The 18,054-nt window shown below is 32.0% G+C and overlaps 5 protein-coding genes across 5 annotated transcripts; 1 reads left to right on the top strand and 4 right to left on the bottom strand.

The window, feature by feature from the left end:
- Positions 1-521: 521 nt before the first annotated feature.
- On the bottom strand, positions 522-1,707 carry LOC127081769 (probable indole-3-pyruvate monooxygenase YUCCA10). Its single transcript, XM_051021990.1, has 4 exons — positions 1,703-1,707; positions 1,257-1,584; positions 784-1,143; positions 522-698 (listed from the first exon to the last, which is right to left on the bottom strand). Exons 1-4 carry the CDS (start codon positions 1,705-1,707, stop codon positions 522-524), a joined length of 870 nt encoding a protein of 289 aa, XP_050877947.1.
- Positions 1,708-2,059: 352 nt separating this feature from the next.
- On the bottom strand, positions 2,060-3,244 carry LOC127081768 (probable indole-3-pyruvate monooxygenase YUCCA10). The gene is made up of 4 exons (XM_051021989.1): positions 3,240-3,244; positions 2,794-3,121; positions 2,321-2,680; positions 2,060-2,236 (listed from the first exon to the last, which is right to left on the bottom strand). Exons 1-4 carry the CDS (start codon positions 3,242-3,244, stop codon positions 2,060-2,062), a joined length of 870 nt encoding a protein of 289 aa, XP_050877946.1.
- A 3,689-nt stretch (positions 3,245-6,933) lies between these two features.
- On the top strand, positions 6,934-7,692 carry LOC127081767 (secreted RxLR effector protein 161-like). The gene has a single exon (XM_051021988.1). The coding sequence runs from the start codon at positions 6,934-6,936 to the stop codon at positions 7,690-7,692; it is 759 nt and encodes a 252-aa protein (XP_050877945.1).
- Positions 7,693-8,057: 365 nt separating this feature from the next.
- On the bottom strand, positions 8,058-9,242 carry LOC127081766 (probable indole-3-pyruvate monooxygenase YUCCA10). The gene is made up of 4 exons (XM_051021986.1): positions 9,238-9,242; positions 8,793-9,120; positions 8,320-8,679; positions 8,058-8,234 (listed from the first exon to the last, which is right to left on the bottom strand). The coding sequence occupies exons 1-4, from the start codon at positions 9,240-9,242 to the stop codon at positions 8,058-8,060; spliced, it is 870 nt and encodes a 289-aa protein (XP_050877943.1).
- Positions 9,243-9,617: 375 nt separating this feature from the next.
- LOC127082982 (probable indole-3-pyruvate monooxygenase YUCCA10) lies at positions 9,618-10,966 on the bottom strand. The gene is made up of 3 exons (XM_051023214.1): positions 10,355-10,966; positions 9,882-10,241; positions 9,618-9,794 (listed from the first exon to the last, which is right to left on the bottom strand). Exons 1-3 carry the CDS (start codon positions 10,964-10,966, stop codon positions 9,618-9,620), a joined length of 1,149 nt encoding a protein of 382 aa, XP_050879171.1.
- Between the last annotated feature and the right edge of the window lie 7,088 nt (positions 10,967-18,054).

Here is an 18,054-nt window from a genome sequence, read left to right as displayed (position 1 = left end):
AATGATTCAGCATTTTTGATGCAACACAAGCTAATGATACTGATGAAACCGTTGAAGAACTATGGTCGGAAGATTTTAACTTCCTAATCACTCTCTTTTTTTCTTTTTTTGTGTACCCCATATAATATTTCAACTGTTTTTATTTTGAAGTTCTTATCTATTCTTTACAATTTATAGGTTAAACTTTATTAATTAGAAATATTGACATTCATATGTATGACAAATGAAAAATAGAATGCCTTTATTGATAAACGAAAGTGTGTTCGAAAAAGTGATATAGGATAATCTTCTAAGAAAAGATTCATATATATATATATATATATATATATATATATATATATATATATATATATATATATATATATATATATATATATATATATATATATATATATATATATATATATATATATATATATATATATATATATATCAACACAAAACAACTACTAATTGTCAAACTCTCAGTCTAGATTTTGTCAAACTACTAACGGTTGAAGTTAAAGAGCATAAAAGGCTAATTAATTCTCTGACTTAAGAGTTTTTTCAATGTCTTTAGCAATTGCCTCAGCATCCATTTTTACTCCAAACAAACCTTTTCTTGCTAGTCCTGCACAGTATAATCCATGATCTCCCTTCCAATGTTTTGGAAAAGAATTTTTAGGAAACCCGTTCTCATTAAGAGCGTAGTGGTAATCCTTAAAAAAAATCATTTAGTTTATAATTATAAGGAGTATGATAAAATAAAGAATAAATACCAAAGAAAGAAAAACAAATATATACCTTTAGCCATCCATTAGCTACGCTTTTGTAGCCAGTAGCAAAAACGATGACATCAAACTCTTTCTCCATATTGTTTTCGAAGATAACATTCTTCTTCTCGATTTTCTTTATATTCGAAGGAACAACCTTTATAGCTCCTTCCTTAATCTTTTCAATGGTTCCAAAATCAATAACGGCCGATTTTCCTGTAATATTTTTTAGATATAAAGGTCCATCTTTAGGACGATAAATCCCGTATGTTGATAAATCACCATATTTCAGCTTAGCTTGAAGCGTAATGATTATATCCACAATATAAACAGGAAAATATTGCACCAAACACATCCCTGTACGAATCATATCTCTAGTGAAGATATGAATCTGGAAAAAAATATTTATTAAATGATTAACATCATCACAACATGTATATTCATGGTTAAACTGTTATTGGGCCTAAGTGAAATAAAAAAAGTAAGTATAATAAATGTCTTTACCGGATTTCGAATGACAATGGATGTGTTAGCACCACAATTATGGAGATCATATGCAATCTCCATTCCCGAGTTACCACAACCGACGACCAAAACATCTTTTGATTTATATTTTGAACCAGATTTGTAGTATTTGGAGTGTACCACCTCTCCTTCAAATTTCTCTAATCCGGATAAATTAGGAATAAAACCTTCACTATTTTCACCCGACGCAATCACAAGAAACTTTGCCCCATAAACTTCCAATGTACCTTTAAAGGTATTTTTGGCTTCAATAATCCATTTGTTCCTTACTCCATCATATTTGGCGGACTCAACAACACGATAATCTCTAATGATTCAGCGCTTTTGATACAACACAAGCTAATGATACTGATGAAACCGTTGAAGAACTATGGTCGGAAGATTTTAACTTCCTAATCACTCTTTTTTTTTCTTTTTTTGTGTACCCCATATAATATTTCAACTGTTTTTATTTTGAAGTTCTTATTTATTCTTTACAATTTATAGGTTAAACTTTATTAACTAGAAATATTGACATTCATATGTATGACAAATGAAAAATAGAATGCCTTTATTGAAAAACGAAAGTGTGTTCGAAAAAGTGATACAGGATAATCTTCTAAGAAAAGATTCATATATATATATATATATATATATATATATATATATATATATATATATATATATATATATATATATATATATATATATATATCAATACAAAACAACTACTAATTGTCAAACTCTCAGTCAAGATTTTGTCAAACTACTAACTGTTGAAGTTAAAGAGCATAAAAGGCTAATTAATTCTCTGACTTAAGAGTTTTCTCAATGTCTTTAGCAATTGCCTCAGCATCCATTTTTACTCCAAACAAACCTTTTCTTGCTAGTCCTGCACAGTATAATCCATGATCTCCCTTCCAATGTTTTGGAAAAGAATTTTTAGGAAACCCGTTCTCATTAAGAGCGTAGTGGTAATCCTTAAAAAAATCATTTAGTTTATAATTATAAGGAGTATGATAAAATAAAGAATAAATACCAAAGAAAGAAAAACAAATATCTACCTTTAGCCATCCATTAGCTACGCTTTTGTAGCCAGTAGCAAAAACGATGACATCAAACTCTTTCTCCATATTGTTTTCGAAGATAACATTCTTCTTCTCGATTTTCTTTATATTCGAAGGAACAACCTTTATAGCTCCTTCCTTAATCTTTTCAATGGTTCCAAAATCAATAACGGCCGATTTTCCTGTAATATTTTTTAGATATAAAGGTCCATCTTTAGGACGATAAATCCCGTATGTTGATAAATCACCATATTTCAGCTTAGCTTGAAGCGTAATGATTATATCCACAATATAAACAGGAAAATATTGCACCAAACACATCCCTGTACGAATCATATCTCTAGTGAAGATATGTATCTGGAAAAAAATATTTATTAAATGATTAACATCATCACAACATGTATATTCATGGTTAAACTGTTATTGGACCTAAGTGAAATAAAAAAAGTAAGTATAATAAATGTCTTTACCGGATTTCGAATGACAATGGATGTGTTAGCACCACAATTATGGAGATCATATGCAATCTCCATTCCCGAGTTACCACAACCGACGACCAAAACATCTTTTGATTTATATTTTGAACCAGATTTGTAGTATTTGGAGTGTACCACCTCTCCTTCAAATTTCTCTAATCCGGATAAATTAGGAATAAAACCTTCACTATTTTCACCCGACGCAATCACAAGAAACTTTGCCCCATAAACTTCCAATGTACCTTTAAAGGTATTTTTGGCTTCAATAATCCATTTGTTCCTTACTCCATCATATTTGGCGGACTCAACAACACGATAATCTCTAATGATTCAGCGCTTTTGATACAACACAAGCTAATGATACTGATGAAACCGTTGAAGAACTATGGTCGGAAGATTTTAACTTCCTAATCACTCTCTTTTTTTCTTTTTTTGTGTACCCCATATAATATTTCAACTGTTTTATTTTGAAGTTCTTATTTATTCTTTATAATTTATAGGTTAAACTTTATTAATTAGAAATATTGACATTCATATGTATGACAAATGAAAAATAGAATGCCTTTATTGATAAACGAAAGTGTGTTCGAAAAAGTGATACAGGATAATCTTCTAAGAAAAGATTCATATATATATTGTTGAATAAACTTAATGCTAGAGTTAGTGGGTTTTAATAATAAGTTAATGGAGAGTTTTGGAAGGTTAAGAGACAGTGGGAAAATTAAGAGTATTTACTATTTGTCTTTATTAGTAGAATAGCTAAAGTTTATTTTGTATGTATAAAGTCCAATTTTACATTCCAATAAAATACAGAAGTTCATAAAACTACTCGCTTCTTCTGTCAAATTGGCATCAGAGCTAATGGCAAATATGATGAATCAAATGCCGTTACCACGGCTAACGAAGTTGAATTATGAAAACTGGAGTATCCAGATGAAAGCTCTTCTCAGATCTCTAGACGCGTGGGAGGTGACCAAAGATGGGTTTGAAGAACCAACAGATGTTGAGGGATATACGGCAGCTCAAAACAAAGCGTTGAAAGAGACGCGATCGAAGGATAAAACGGCACTTTACATGCTGTTTAGGGCTGTTGATGAATCAGGCTTCGAAAAGATTGCCGGTTCGACTACGTCGAAAGAAGCGTGGGACACACTGGAGAAAGTGTTCAAAGGAGCAGATCGAGTAAAGCAAGTTCGACTCTAAACACTTCGTGGCGAATTGGAGAGGATGCAGATGAAGGAGTCAGAAAATGTATCTGACTACATCACGCGTGTACAAAAAGTGGTGAACCAACTCAGCAGAAATGGCGAAACAGTAACTGATGCACGAGTTGTCGAAAAGATTTTGAGATCTTTAACAGATAAGTTTGAGAATATTGTGTGTGCAATAGAAGAGTCGAAGGACCTTTCGACGCTCGCAGTCGAAGAGCTCGCTGGTTCCCTCGAAGCACATGAACAACGTAAGATGAAAAAGAAGGAAGAAGGAGCAGAGGACGCAAATCAAACCAAGGAGCAGATCAAAGACGAAAAGGTACTCTTTTCTCAAAACTTTCGAGGAAGAGGACGTGGTCGTGGAGGACGTGACAGTGGTCGAAGTGGTAGAGGCAGCAACTTCGACAGAGGACAGTCGATCCAGCAAAATTGGCGTGGCAGAGGACGTGGTCAAAGAGGTGGTAGGTCGAATTATTCCAACTTTGAATGCTACAAGTGTGGGAAGCATGGCCATTATGCGAAGGATTGTAACTCATTCAAATGCTATAACTGTGATAAAGTGGGACATCTTGCAAAAGATTGTCGAATCGAAAAGAAGGTAGAAGAAACAACCAATCTAACTTTGGAAGCTGAAGCAAATGAAGGTTTTCTGTTGATGGCTCAAAATGAGATCAACACAAATGACAACGTTTGGTATCTTGATTCAGGAGCAAGTAACCATATGTGTGGTCACAAACACTTGTTTAAAGAAATGAGAAAGATTGAAGATGGCAATGTGTCTTTCGGAGATGCATCGAAAGTGAAGGTTGAAGGCAAGGGAACGATTCGTTACCTGCAGAAAGATGGGTTGATTGGATCAATTCAAGATGTTTATTATGTACCAAATCTTAAGACCAACATCTTGAGTTTGGGACAACTTACAGAAAAAGGTTATTCGATACTGATGAAAGAACGGATACTGTATTTGAAGGACAAGCTGGGACATCTGATTGCTCGTGTCGAAATGGAGAGAAATCGAATGTACAAACTGAATCTGATAAACGTTCGAGAAAAATGTTTACAAGTAAATGTCGAAGACAAAGCGTCACTATGGCATCTACGCTTTGGTCATCTACATCATGCTGGTCTAAGAAGGTTGGCGAAAAAGAACATGGTGCTTGGACTACCAGATATGGATTATGAAGGAAAGTTCTGTGAAGAATGTGTGCTGAGCAAACAAACAAGAACTTCATTCCAAAAGAAGGCAGAATATCAAGCTAAGCATATCCTTGATTTGATTCACACCGACATATGTGGACCAATCACGCCAGAATCTTTCAGTGGCAAAAGGTACTTTATTTCCTTTATCGACGATTACTCACGGAAGACATGGGTCTATTTCTTGAAAGAAAAGTCTGAAGCATTCGAGGTGTTCAAAAGGTTCAAAGTAATGGTGGAGAAGGAGACTGACAGACACATTAAAGCAGTTCGATCAGATAGAGGTGGTGAGTATACTTCGACAGTTTTTATGAAGTATTGTGAAGAGCAGGGTATAAGGATATTTCTAACTGCAGCATACTCACCTCAACAAAATGGGGTGGCTGAAAGAAAGAATCGAACAATCCTTGACATGGTTCGATCAATGCTTAAAAGCAAGAACATGCGAAAGGAGTTTTGGGCAGAAGCTGTAAAATGTGCCATTTATGTTCAAAATCGATGTCCACATTCGAAGTTAGAAGATCAAACACCACAAGAAGCGTGGAGCGGACAGAAGCCAACAGTCTCTCATCTCAAAGTATTTGGAAGTGTTGCTTATGCACACGTACCAGATCAACGAAGAAAGAAACTTGAAGACAAAAGTCAGAAATACATACTCATTGGGTATGATGAGAAAACAAAAGGGTACAAGCTATTTAATCCCATAAGAAAGAAGGTGATAGTGAGTAGAGACGTTCGAATAAACGAAGCAAGTAAGTGGGACTGGAACAGTTCGACAGAAGCTGTTGTCGAAGTTGAAGAATCATCTGTCGCTGTACCATCAAACATTTCGACAAAACTTGAAGATTCTGACGATGAAGATGAACCTACACAACCCAGAATGCGAAGTTTGCAAGATCTGTATGATTCGACAAGTGAAGTGCACCTTGTATGTCTCTTGGCAGATGCTGAAAACATCAGTTTTGAAGAAGCAGTACGAGACAAGAAGTGGAAAAGTGCAATGGACGAAGAGATGAGGGCGATTATCCACAACAACACTTGGGAGCTAGTTGAATTGCCAAAAGGTAGTCAACCCATTGGTGTAAAGTGGGTATTCAAGAAAAAGATGAACGCTCAAGGAGAAATAGAACGATACAAAGCGAGACTTGTTGCGAAGGGATACAAACAGAAAGCAGGAGTTGATTATGACGAAGTATTTGCACCTGTTGCAAGAATGGAGACAATTCGATTACTCATATCTCAAGCTGCTCAATTCAAATGGCCAATATTTCAAATGGATGTCAAAACAGCTTTTCTGAATGGTGTACTAGAAGAAGAAGTCTATGTCGAACAACCACTCGGGTACATGAAAGCTGGAGAAGAGAAGAAGGCACTGAAATTGAAGAAAGCGCTATATGGGCTGAAGCAAGCACCGCGGGCATGGAACACACGTATCGACACATATTTCAAGGAGAACGGGTTCGAGCAATGTCCGTACGAACATGCCCTCTATGTGAAGAAAAAGGGAATGAATGTATTACTTGTTGCTCTCTATGTTGATGATCTTATTTTTCTGGGCAGTAATGATGAGATGATAGAAGAATTCAAAAGCACAATGACACGTGAATTCGAGATGACAAATTTAGGCCTGATGAGATTCTTTCTTGGTCTGGAAGTTCGACAAGAAGAAACAGGAATCTTCATTTCACAAGAAAAATATGCAAAAGAAATCTTGAAAAGATATAAGATGGAAAGCTGTAATCCGGCTTCGACGCCAATGGAACCAGGAACAAAACTGTCGAAATTTGATGGAGGAGAACGTGTCGAAGCAGGAAAATATCGAAGTTTGGTAGGAAGTCTTCGCTATCTCACATGTACAAGACCAGATATCTCATTGAGTGTAGGCATTGTAAGTCGATTCATGGAGGAGCCAGTTTACACACATTGGAAGGCATTGAAGCGAATTCTGAGGTACATCCAAGGAACAGTGTCACTTGGGATGTTTTACTCGAATTCAGAGAAATACAAGTTGGTTGGTTACTCCGACAGTGATTGGTGCGGAGACATAGATGATCGAAAAAGCACTTCTGGATATGTGTTTTTCATGGGAAATACTGCATTTACTTGGCTTTCTAAAAAGCAGCCAATAGTAACTCTTTCGACATGTGAAGCAGAATATGTAGCAGCATCCTGGTATGTTTGTCATGCAATATGGCTCAGAAGATTGATGAGTAAAATGGAGCTAGAACAGAAAGATGCTACAATAATACAAGTTGACAACAGGTCAGCAATTGAGTTAGCAAAGAACCCAGTAAACCATGAAAGGAGCAAACACATTGACGTTCGTTTTCACTTTATTCGAGAACACGTGAAGGAAGGAAGTGTCGAATTGAAGCATGTAGCAAGTAAGGACCAAGCAGCAGATATTTTCACAAAACCACTATCAAAGGAAATCTTCGACAGAGGCAAGAAGTTGATAGGAATGATGAATGGAATAAGCATTTAAGTTTACAGAGGAGTTTTGTTGAATAAACTTAATGCTAGAGTTAGTGGGTTTTAATAATAAGTTAATGGAGAGTTTTGGAAGGTTAAGAGACAGTGGGAAAATTAAGAGTATTTACTATTTGTCTTTATTAGTAGAATAGCTAAAGTTTATTTTGTATGTATAAAGTCCAATTTTACATTCCAATAAAATACAGAAGTTCATAAAACTACTCGCTTCTTCTGTCATATATATATATATATATATATATATATATATATATATATATATATATATATATCAATACAAAACAACTACTAATTGTCAAACTCTCAGTCAAGATTTTGTCAAACTACTAACTGTTGAAGTTAAAGAGCATAAAAGGCTAATTAATTCTCTGACTTAAGAGTTTTCTCAATGTCTTTAGCAATTGCCTCAGCATCCATTTTTACTCCAAACAAACCTTTTCTTGCTAGTCCTGCACAGTATAATCCATGATCTCCCTTCCAATGTTTTGGAAAAGAATTTTTAGGAAACCCGTTCTCATTAAGAGCGTAGTGGTAATCCTTAAAAAAAATCATTTAGTTTATAATTATAAGGAGTATGATAAAATAAAGAATAAATACCAAAGAAAGAAAAACAAATATCTACCTTTAGCCATCCATTAGCTACGCTTTTGTAGCCAGTAGCAAAAACGATGACATCAAACTCTTTCTCCATATTGTTTTCGAAGATAACATTCTTCTTCTCGATTTTCTTTATATTCGAAGGAACAACCTTTATAGCTCCTTCCTTAATCTTTTCAATGGTTCCAAAATCAATAACGGCCGATTTTCCTGTAATATTTTTTAGATATAAAGGTCCATCTTTAGGACGATAAATCCCGTATGTTGATAAATCACCATATTTCAGCTTAGCTTGAAGCGTAATGATTATATCCACAATATAAACAGGAAAATATTGCACCAAACACATCCCTGTACGAATCATATCTCTAGTGAAGATATGTATCTGAAAAAAAATATTTATTAAATGATTAACATCATCACAACATGTATATTCATGGTTAAACTGTTATTGGACCTAAGTGAAATAAAAAAAGTAAGTATAATAAATGTCTTTACCGGATTTCGAATGACAATGGATGTGTTAGCACCACAATTATGGAGATCATATGCAATCTCCATTCCCGAGTTACCACAACCGACGACCAAAACATCTTTTGATTTATATTTTGAACCAGATTTGTAGTATTTGGAGTGTACCACCTCTCCTTCAAATTTCTCTAATCCGGATAAATTAGGAATAAAACCTTCACTATTTTCACCCGACGCAATCACAAGAAACTTTGCCCCATAAACTTCCAATGTACCTTTAAAGGTATTTTTGGCTTCAATAATCCATTTGTTCCTTACTCCATCATATTTGGCGGACTCAACAACACGATAATCTCTAATGATTCAGCGCTTTTGATACAACACAAGCTAATGATACTGATGAAACCGTTGAAGAACTATGGTCGGAAGATTTTAACTTCCTAATCACTCTCTTTTTTTCTTTTTTGTGTACCCCATATAATATTTCAACTGTTTTTATTTTGAAGTTCTTATTTATTCTTTACAATTTATAGGTTAAACTTTATTAATTAGAAATATTGACATTCATATGTATGACAAATGAAAAATAGAATGCCTTTATTGATAAACGAAAGTGTGTTCGAAAAAGTGATACAGGATAATCTTCTAAAAAATATATATATATATATATATATATATATATATATATATATATATATATATATATATATATATATATATATATATATATATATATATATATATATATATATATATATATATATCAATACAAAACAACTACTAATTGTCAAACTCTCAGTCTAGATTTTGTCAAACTACTAACGGTTGAAGTTAAAGAGCATAAAAGGCTAATTAATTCTCTGACTTAAGAGTTTTCTCAATGTCTTTAGCAATTGCCTCAGCATCCATTTTTACTCCAAACAAACCTTTTCTTGCTAGTCCTGCACAGTATAATCCATGATCTCCCTTCCAATGTTTTGGAAAAGAATTTTTAGGAAACCCGTTCTCATTAAGAGCGTAGTGGTAATCCTTAAAAAAAAAATCATTTAGTTTATAATTATAAGGAGTATGATAAAATAAAGAATAAATACCAAAGAAAGAAAAACAAATATCTACCTTTAGCCATCCATTAGCTACGCTTTTGTAGCCAGTAGCAAAAACGATGACATCAAACTCTTTCTCCATATTGTTTTCGAAGATAACATTCTTCTTCTCGATTTTCTTTATATTCGAAGGAACAACCTTTATAGCTCCTTCCTTAATCTTTTCAATGGTTCCAAAATCAATAACGGCCGATTTTCCTGTAATATTTTTTAGATATAAAGGTCCATCTTTAGGACGATAAATCCCGTATGTTGATAAATCACCATATTTCAGCTTAGCTTGAAGCGTAATGATTATATCCACAATATAAACAGGAAAATATTGCACCAAACACATCCCTGTACGAATCATATCTCTAGTGAAGATATGAATCTGGAAAAAAATATTTATTAAATGATTAACATCATCACAACATGTATATTCATGGTTAAACTGTTATTGGACCTAAGTGAAATAAAAAAAGTAAGTATAATAAATGTCTTTACCGGATTTCGAATGACAATGGATGTGTTAGCACCACAATTATGGAGATCATATGCAATCTCCATTCCCGAGTTACCACAACCGACGACCAAAACATCTTTTGATTTATATTTTGAACCAGATTTGTAGTATTTGGAGTGTACCACCTCTCCTTCAAATTTCTCTAATCCGGATAAATTAGGAATAAAACCTTCACTATTTTCACCCGATGCAATCACAAGAAACTTTGCCCCATAAACTTCCAATGTACCTTTAAAGGTATTTTTTACTTCAATAATCCATTTGTTCCTTACTCCATCATATTTGGCGGACTCAACAACACGATAATAACGAGGTTTTATGTCAAAATGATCGACATATTTATCTATGTATTGAAGAAATTGGTCTTTGGATAGATATGTTGGGCCCGAGGATGGATGAGACATGAGAGGTAAAGAACAAAATTCACTAGCTAAATGGAGATTTAAACGATCATAAGAATTTTTCCTCCAAAGAGAAGCATTGCAATCTTCTTTTTCAAGAATAATATGAGAGATTGAGCTTTGTGTCAGTAATGCTGAGATTGCTAGGCCAGAAGGACCACCACCAACAATTACAACTACGAATTCTTGCATATTGATGATGATAATCTAGGACCTAATATCTGAAATATTTTGAATCAACAAGATGTAGAATTTAGAAGCAAAATAAACTTTTTGTCCATAATATTTGTATTGACCGTGCATTCAAGTAATTATTAAATATATTTTCTTTCTATAAAACTTTCTATATGAAAATGTTTATATCCATGTTTTTCTTCTCTCAATAAAGTGTCTTTTTCATGTTAAAATTGGTATAAATAAAGTGATAAGATTAAATATAAAATTTATCTGCATTTATATATGTGACAAAATACATATGATCGTTATCACAATATACCATAAATGTTATATTGGAAATATCTAATTTTTTCATTAGAAAAACACTCTTTTATATAAATAATATCAATTTATCTGACCGTTATCACATTATACCATAAATGTTATGTTGGAAATATGTAATTTTTCCTTAAAAAAACACTCTTTAATAAATAATACCAATTTATATATTCTTCTGGTGTAATTCAGCATGACAGATGCATGTCAGTCAAGCATATAAAAAAAACTTTCAAAATTTTATTTGAGAATTATTTATAAACTAGACCTAGACTCCCGAGTTTCGTGGCAAGTTATGTAGTATAACTTTAATTAATAGTATTAACAAAAGTTATAATATCATGTAAATATTAAAAAAAATTTTATTAGGGAGTCAAATATAAAATACATTATATATTTTTATGATAGTTTTTAATAAAATTTATAATATCATGAATATAGTACATATTGTTTATTAGGAGTCAATTGTATAATACATTTTTTTTAAAGAAATTAACCTTAAATATTTAATGTTAAAATTATAGAAATAGTTTAAGATTTTTTTATAGATAAATTGAAAGAAAGAATAATATTTTATAACTTGATAAAATGCATAAATTTATATTATATTAATAGAATTATGAATTAAATATATATTTATGGCAAATAAAAAATAGGATTATGTAAGAGAATAATATTTGTGGAAGATATATTGGCATATATAATAAAGAGATTTATATGAATGTTTATGTTTAATGGAAATTATCTTTCAATGATGTTGATAAGAAATGAATTAATTAATTTTTATGATAATGCATCATAATTTTAATGATATAAAAAAGCTAATGATTAAATGTCAATAAATTATATTGTGATTGTATTTAAATGTGCATGTTATATTAAATTTTATTTATTTCATACTAAATAAATCAATCATGTTGAGAATTTTGATTTACCAAAATAGTCGCTAAATTAATAGTGTGATAAGTTTTATAAACTATGTTTTATATATAATTATTTTATTTTGAACTATAAATATGTTGCTCAGGTGTAGACTTATTATTTGGGATTTGATTTTAATATATTATGAAATGTTTAATAAAAGGATTTAATATTTTTCAAAGAAAAAGAATGATATAAATTAGTTACAAAAAAGGAGTAACATTTTATTTAAAAGAAAAATATCTGATTGGAACATAAAAGGAATACATAACAGATGATGAGAATTACTAACGGTATATAAATATGGAATATGGAAGATATGTTTCACATATTTAATTGGAATAAGTTATGGTAACCTAGTAAAGTCAACTCAACAAATTAGCTAAGATAAGATTTCAGTTACATAAAATTGCCGAGGTGTCCAATCATTATTTGAGTCTTTAGTTTTGATGTATTAATAGATTAAAATTCGTGTGATATAAGGTTGCAAATTAAATTTTATTTGATTTATATTAAATTTAAATTATTCAACATTTTTAAAAAAAAAATGGTTAAAATGTTATATTATCATAATTTGTTATAAATTATAATATATACAATAATATGAAAGAAAAATCATCATTTTAATTAAGAGAAACAATATGTGTTTGTGATCAATAACATGGAAAATGTTATTCATATATTAGAAATCAATAATATTATTTTTTTTGTCTTTAATTTATTTATTTATCATAATATGAAAAATATAATAGTAAATTATATCAATATAATTGAAAAAATGTTGTATATTTTATCATATTTCAATATGAACAAATAGTGGTAAGTCTTTGAGATTTGTGCAAAACTAGATTATCACTCTAGACATTTGTATGATATTTTAAAATAAAAATTAATTAAATTCTTGTAGAGACATTATATTGAAAAAATATATCAAAATTTCTTTACTCTTTTTATAATTTCAAAATAAATAAATAATGTGATATATGGGTTTAAGCAAATAGTATATTTTAAAATTACAAAATAATTGTTATGTTAATATATTTTTATTTTTGTCAAAATTCGAACTTATGACCTCAACAAAAAAATATATATGCTTTTTTAACTTTTAAAAAATAAAGATGAGTTTTCAGAGGTGCCACCTAAGAATAATTATGATGTGACAAACATAGAGTATGTGGCATTGATGTGTTGTGATATAATTTGTTGCTTCAAATTTAATATATTATATTATAATTTCTCTTTAGTGTATTTGTTTGTCGTAATATTAAATTATATCAATATAATTGAAAAATATTTGAAAAATATTGTATACTTTATCATATTTCAATATTAATAAATAGTGGCAAGTCTTTGATATTTGTTTGATATTTGTGCAAAACTAATTTGTCACTCTACACATTTGTAAGATATTTTAAAATAAAAATAATTAAATTTTTTTAGAGACATTATATTGAAAAAATATATCAAAATTTCTTTACTCTCTTTTTATAATTTCAAAATTTATTTTAAAAAATAAATAATGTAATATATGAGTTTAAACAAATAGTATATTTTAAAATTACAAAATAATTAATATGTTAATATATTTTTACTTTTGTCAAGGTTCGAACTCATGACCTCAACAAAAGAATAGTATGTGCTTTTACCTTTTGAAAAATGAAATAAATTTTTCGAGGTGCCACTTAAAAATAATTATAATGTGACAAACATAGACTATGTGATATATGATGTATCCTGATATAATCTGTTGCTTCAACTTTAATATATTATATAGATAGATAAATATAGATATAGATATTCATGCATATTTTTCAATAATTTTAAACAAGTTCTTAAGATTTTAATTTATACATAGTTTATTTAATTTGTAAATAAAAATTTATTTACTCAAATTATTTTTTGAATTTAACTTTTAATTTAAACCAAATTTACAAGTATTTGTATTCGTGTTCTAAATATATTGACTATTCATTAAACATATGTAACAAATTTGAAAATTTTTGTATTTCTATGAAATGGTATATGTTTTTCAACTTGTTCTATTTTTCAAGACCTTCAACACATATGATAAATCCCTTGGTAATTCCTTGAGGGAGATAAAAGTTTGGAATTTCATTGATATTCTCACGATTGATTGGAATTAGGATTTATGGATCGTGAGAATATCAACGAAATTCTAAACTTTGATCTCCCTCAAATTCGTAGGGTTTCCACCATTGATCGCAACTAAACCGAATTTCTTTTAGATGAAAAAAATTATGGCAACGTCTCTACACGGAGACAGTGGATTTGTTAGGTATCTAGAAAATGGATATGAGTATGTGTAATGGAGGAGATCTATTAGCATTCAACAATTCGATAACTCGTCCTCAAGGAACTAAAGGTTTGACGATGACTACTAGAGAATGAGCTTCCAAAATAAAGATAATCCTTAACTTTTTGGAAATACTGTGTCAAAGGACTTTAGAGGTATCCTATGGAGGCCTTTGCAAGTGAGACTAGATGCAGCGGCATCCTCGATCCACTTGAAGGTGACTTATCACAATACAAAAGGAAGGTCAGTCACATTGAATACCTGCATGAATGAGGTGAAGCGGATCAAGGAAATCATATAGAATGACCATCTGGCATCGTCCGTGAACTAAGAAGCAGAAGCTGAAGTAAGTCAGAGGGTTCCTGGTGCGTTAGACCTAGACGTGCATGGGGAGGAGGTTTGGCCAGTTCCAGATGGTGATTTCAATTTTGTCCAACTCGGGGAGAATCCTACAAAGTCAATAAAAATAGGTGTATGACTTCCTTTTGATGTAAGAACCATCCTGATTGAATGCCTCAAATATAATGCATATCTTTTCACTATAACCTTACATGATATGCCCGATATTGATCCTAGTGTAATATGCCAACACCTAAATATGGACGTGGGTGTTCACTATACCTCTCACTGTCAGAGGAGGCAATCCCCGGAATGGCTGAAGTCAATGCCAACACGGTTAAGGGCCTATTAGACACAAAGTTCATTTCCAAAGCTAAGGAGAATGAATGGTTATCTAATTTTGTTTTAGTAAAGAAGGCCTTGAGAAATTGGAGGATAAACGTCTATTACATTTGTCCTAACAGAGTATGTTCGAAGGATTTTTATCCGCTCCCAAACATTTACATGCTCATAGACAATTAAGATGGATTTTAGTTGCTTTTTTTCATGGACGCCTATTTGCGGTATTAATCAAATACTTATGTTCGGACTTGACTGGGTAGAGATAACCTTCATGATTGAGCATTCCAATTATTAGCTAAACCTCATGCCTTTCCGGCTCAAGAACGCTAGAGCGACCTATCATACAATGATGAACATCATCTTCAAAAAGAAATAGCTGAGATGCTGGAAGTGTATATGGATGATATGATTGTAAAGTTTGAATGCTAAGAACTACACACGCGACTCAACCCAAAGAAGTTCACTTTTGAGGTAAGGGCCCAAAAATTCCTAAGCTTCAATTTGACCAAGCGAAGAATCAAGGTGAACCCTGATAAGAGTGAGGCCATAATCCGAATTAGCTCGCCGATGTCAAAAAGGGAAGTTCATAAGCTGAATCGTATGTTAACTGCTTTGTACATATTCATTTGAAAATCAACACATCACGACTTACATTTATATAAACTATTAGAGTGTGTTTGTTTTAGATGAAGTAGGAAAGAGAGAAGTTGGTGAGAGAGAAATTGAAGAGAAATTTCTCATTTCTCTTGATTGGTTTGGTGAGAAATAGGGAAGAGGGATTACAATTGTGTGGGTCCCATTACTTTTTCTAATCTCCCCTAAAATGAGAATAAAGGAGAAATAGATTTGTTTTACATTATTCCTTACTTTCCCTTGCATTCTCTTATTGAAGTTAAATATATAATATTTTATATATTTTTATAGTAAGGATAATTTTTTCTTCTCAAAATTTTGCACACTTCTTTCTATATTTCTCTCATATTTCTCTTATAACAAACAACCCTATAAATCTTACATATTTCTTACATATTCTTTCTTCTCATACACTTTCTCATCTATATCTCTCTTCTCACTTTCTCTCTACAACCAATCACACCCTTAAGGAAAAATACTGATTTTGAATGGGCAACTTATTAAGAAGAAGCATTTGAATCTTTAAATAAAACCTTAGCCTCGCCACTAGTACTTACCCGGCCACTTTGAAGGGAAGTCTTATATTTGTACATAACTATGTGTGAAGAAGTTGTAAGTGCCATTTTTTGTTAGAAAATATGATACCAACCAGAGCCATGTGTATTTTATCTCTAAACCCTGGAGGGCATGTAAACACGACACCAAAAGATCGAAAAGGCACCTTTGGGGTTAGTAACAACATTATGCATGCTACGATGATACTTCCTCACACATTCTATAGTAGTTTGGACTAATTTCCTTCTAAATTATGTTTTGTACCGACATGACCTAGTCTGGCGTCTGACGAAGTCCTCCATTGAATTGTATGAATTCAAGGTGTCTTTCGAGGAAAGGAAGGCTTTGAAAGCCCAGTTGTTCACATACTTTCTATTCGAGATTACTCCCGTGCCCCTATAACCAAACCACGTGTGGGTTGTATTCACAGACGGTCTGTCTAATAGTAGAGGAAGCGGTGCAGGTGTAAATTTAGAAAATATCTTTGGGATGATTGTAGAAGTGTCTATGAGGTTTTAGTCCGCGACCACTAATAACCATGTTGAATATAAAGTTGTCATTCTCAGGATCACACTAGCATGGAAAATGGGGGTTGAATGCTTCAAGCTGCTAACATACTCACAATTGGTTGTTTCCCAAATAAGAGGAGAGGCCCAATAAAAGGAACCTTTGCACCAGTGATACCTCAAGTTGGTTGTTGAGAAGCTGGTGAAGTTCAAGGCATTCGATATTTCCCATATGCTGCAGAAGGAGAATACCTGAGCTGATATCCTGTCTCAGTTGGTAAGCACTAGAGGTCTTAGTGTCAACCACTATTTCGTTTAATAAACTAGAAAGACTTCAACATGAAATACAAGGAGAAAATGGTATCAGTTGTGAACGAGGCCTTCCTATATTCTTGGATGGAGCCAATTCAACAATATATTGATTCTAGAATCCTTCCATCATATATGCCTAAAGAAACTTTGTTGAATAGGATAGCTAGTGAACACATCGTGATTGAAGGAACTTTGTGTTGGTGTAAGCCCTAGAGGCCAATACTTTTGGTACTTGTATCGAATTACTTATTAATAATAAAAGGCTTTTTCTTTATTATGTTTTTCTAATAAAGTCCCTAGAATAGATAGTCCGTTTAATGTATCAAGTATGACTTAATCATGAGATCACATTAAACATAATAACATTATTCTTAAAGTATCCGTAGTCGAGCTTTATTGTGAAGTGGGATAACATTAAAGCATTAAGACTATTATGTATATAGACTGATGATCACATCTCATGGATCATGGATAAGGAGTTATCAAGTCATAAACATAGGTATGAATATTAAGAGTAATATTTAAACTGGATTGACCCGCTATGAGAATACTATATAGAATGTTATGCAAAGTGTCATAAGTTATTCTCATGGTGATAATGGTGTATACCACCCTTCGACCTGAAACCACTATGGACCCTAGATGTAGAGTCAAGTGCCTTATTGCTGATCAAACATTGTCTGTAACTGGATGACCATAAAGATAGTTGATGGGTACTCCACGAAGCATGCTAAGGGACATGAGTGACCTAGATGGAATTTTCCCATCCTGCGTAACAAGACAAATGTCTATGGGCCCAATATTGAACTGGACAAGGATGACACGGTCTATGCCTTGTGTTCAATATAGACATAAGGGTAAAAGGG

Source organism: Lathyrus oleraceus, chromosome 5 (genome assembly GCF_024323335.1).
Source record: "Lathyrus oleraceus cultivar Zhongwan6 chromosome 5, CAAS_Psat_ZW6_1.0, whole genome shotgun sequence".
Lineage (NCBI taxonomy): Eukaryota > Viridiplantae > Streptophyta > Magnoliopsida > Fabales > Fabaceae > Lathyrus > Lathyrus oleraceus.
Note: the sequence above shows the minus strand (reverse complement) of the source record. Positions and strands in the feature narration are given on the sequence as shown.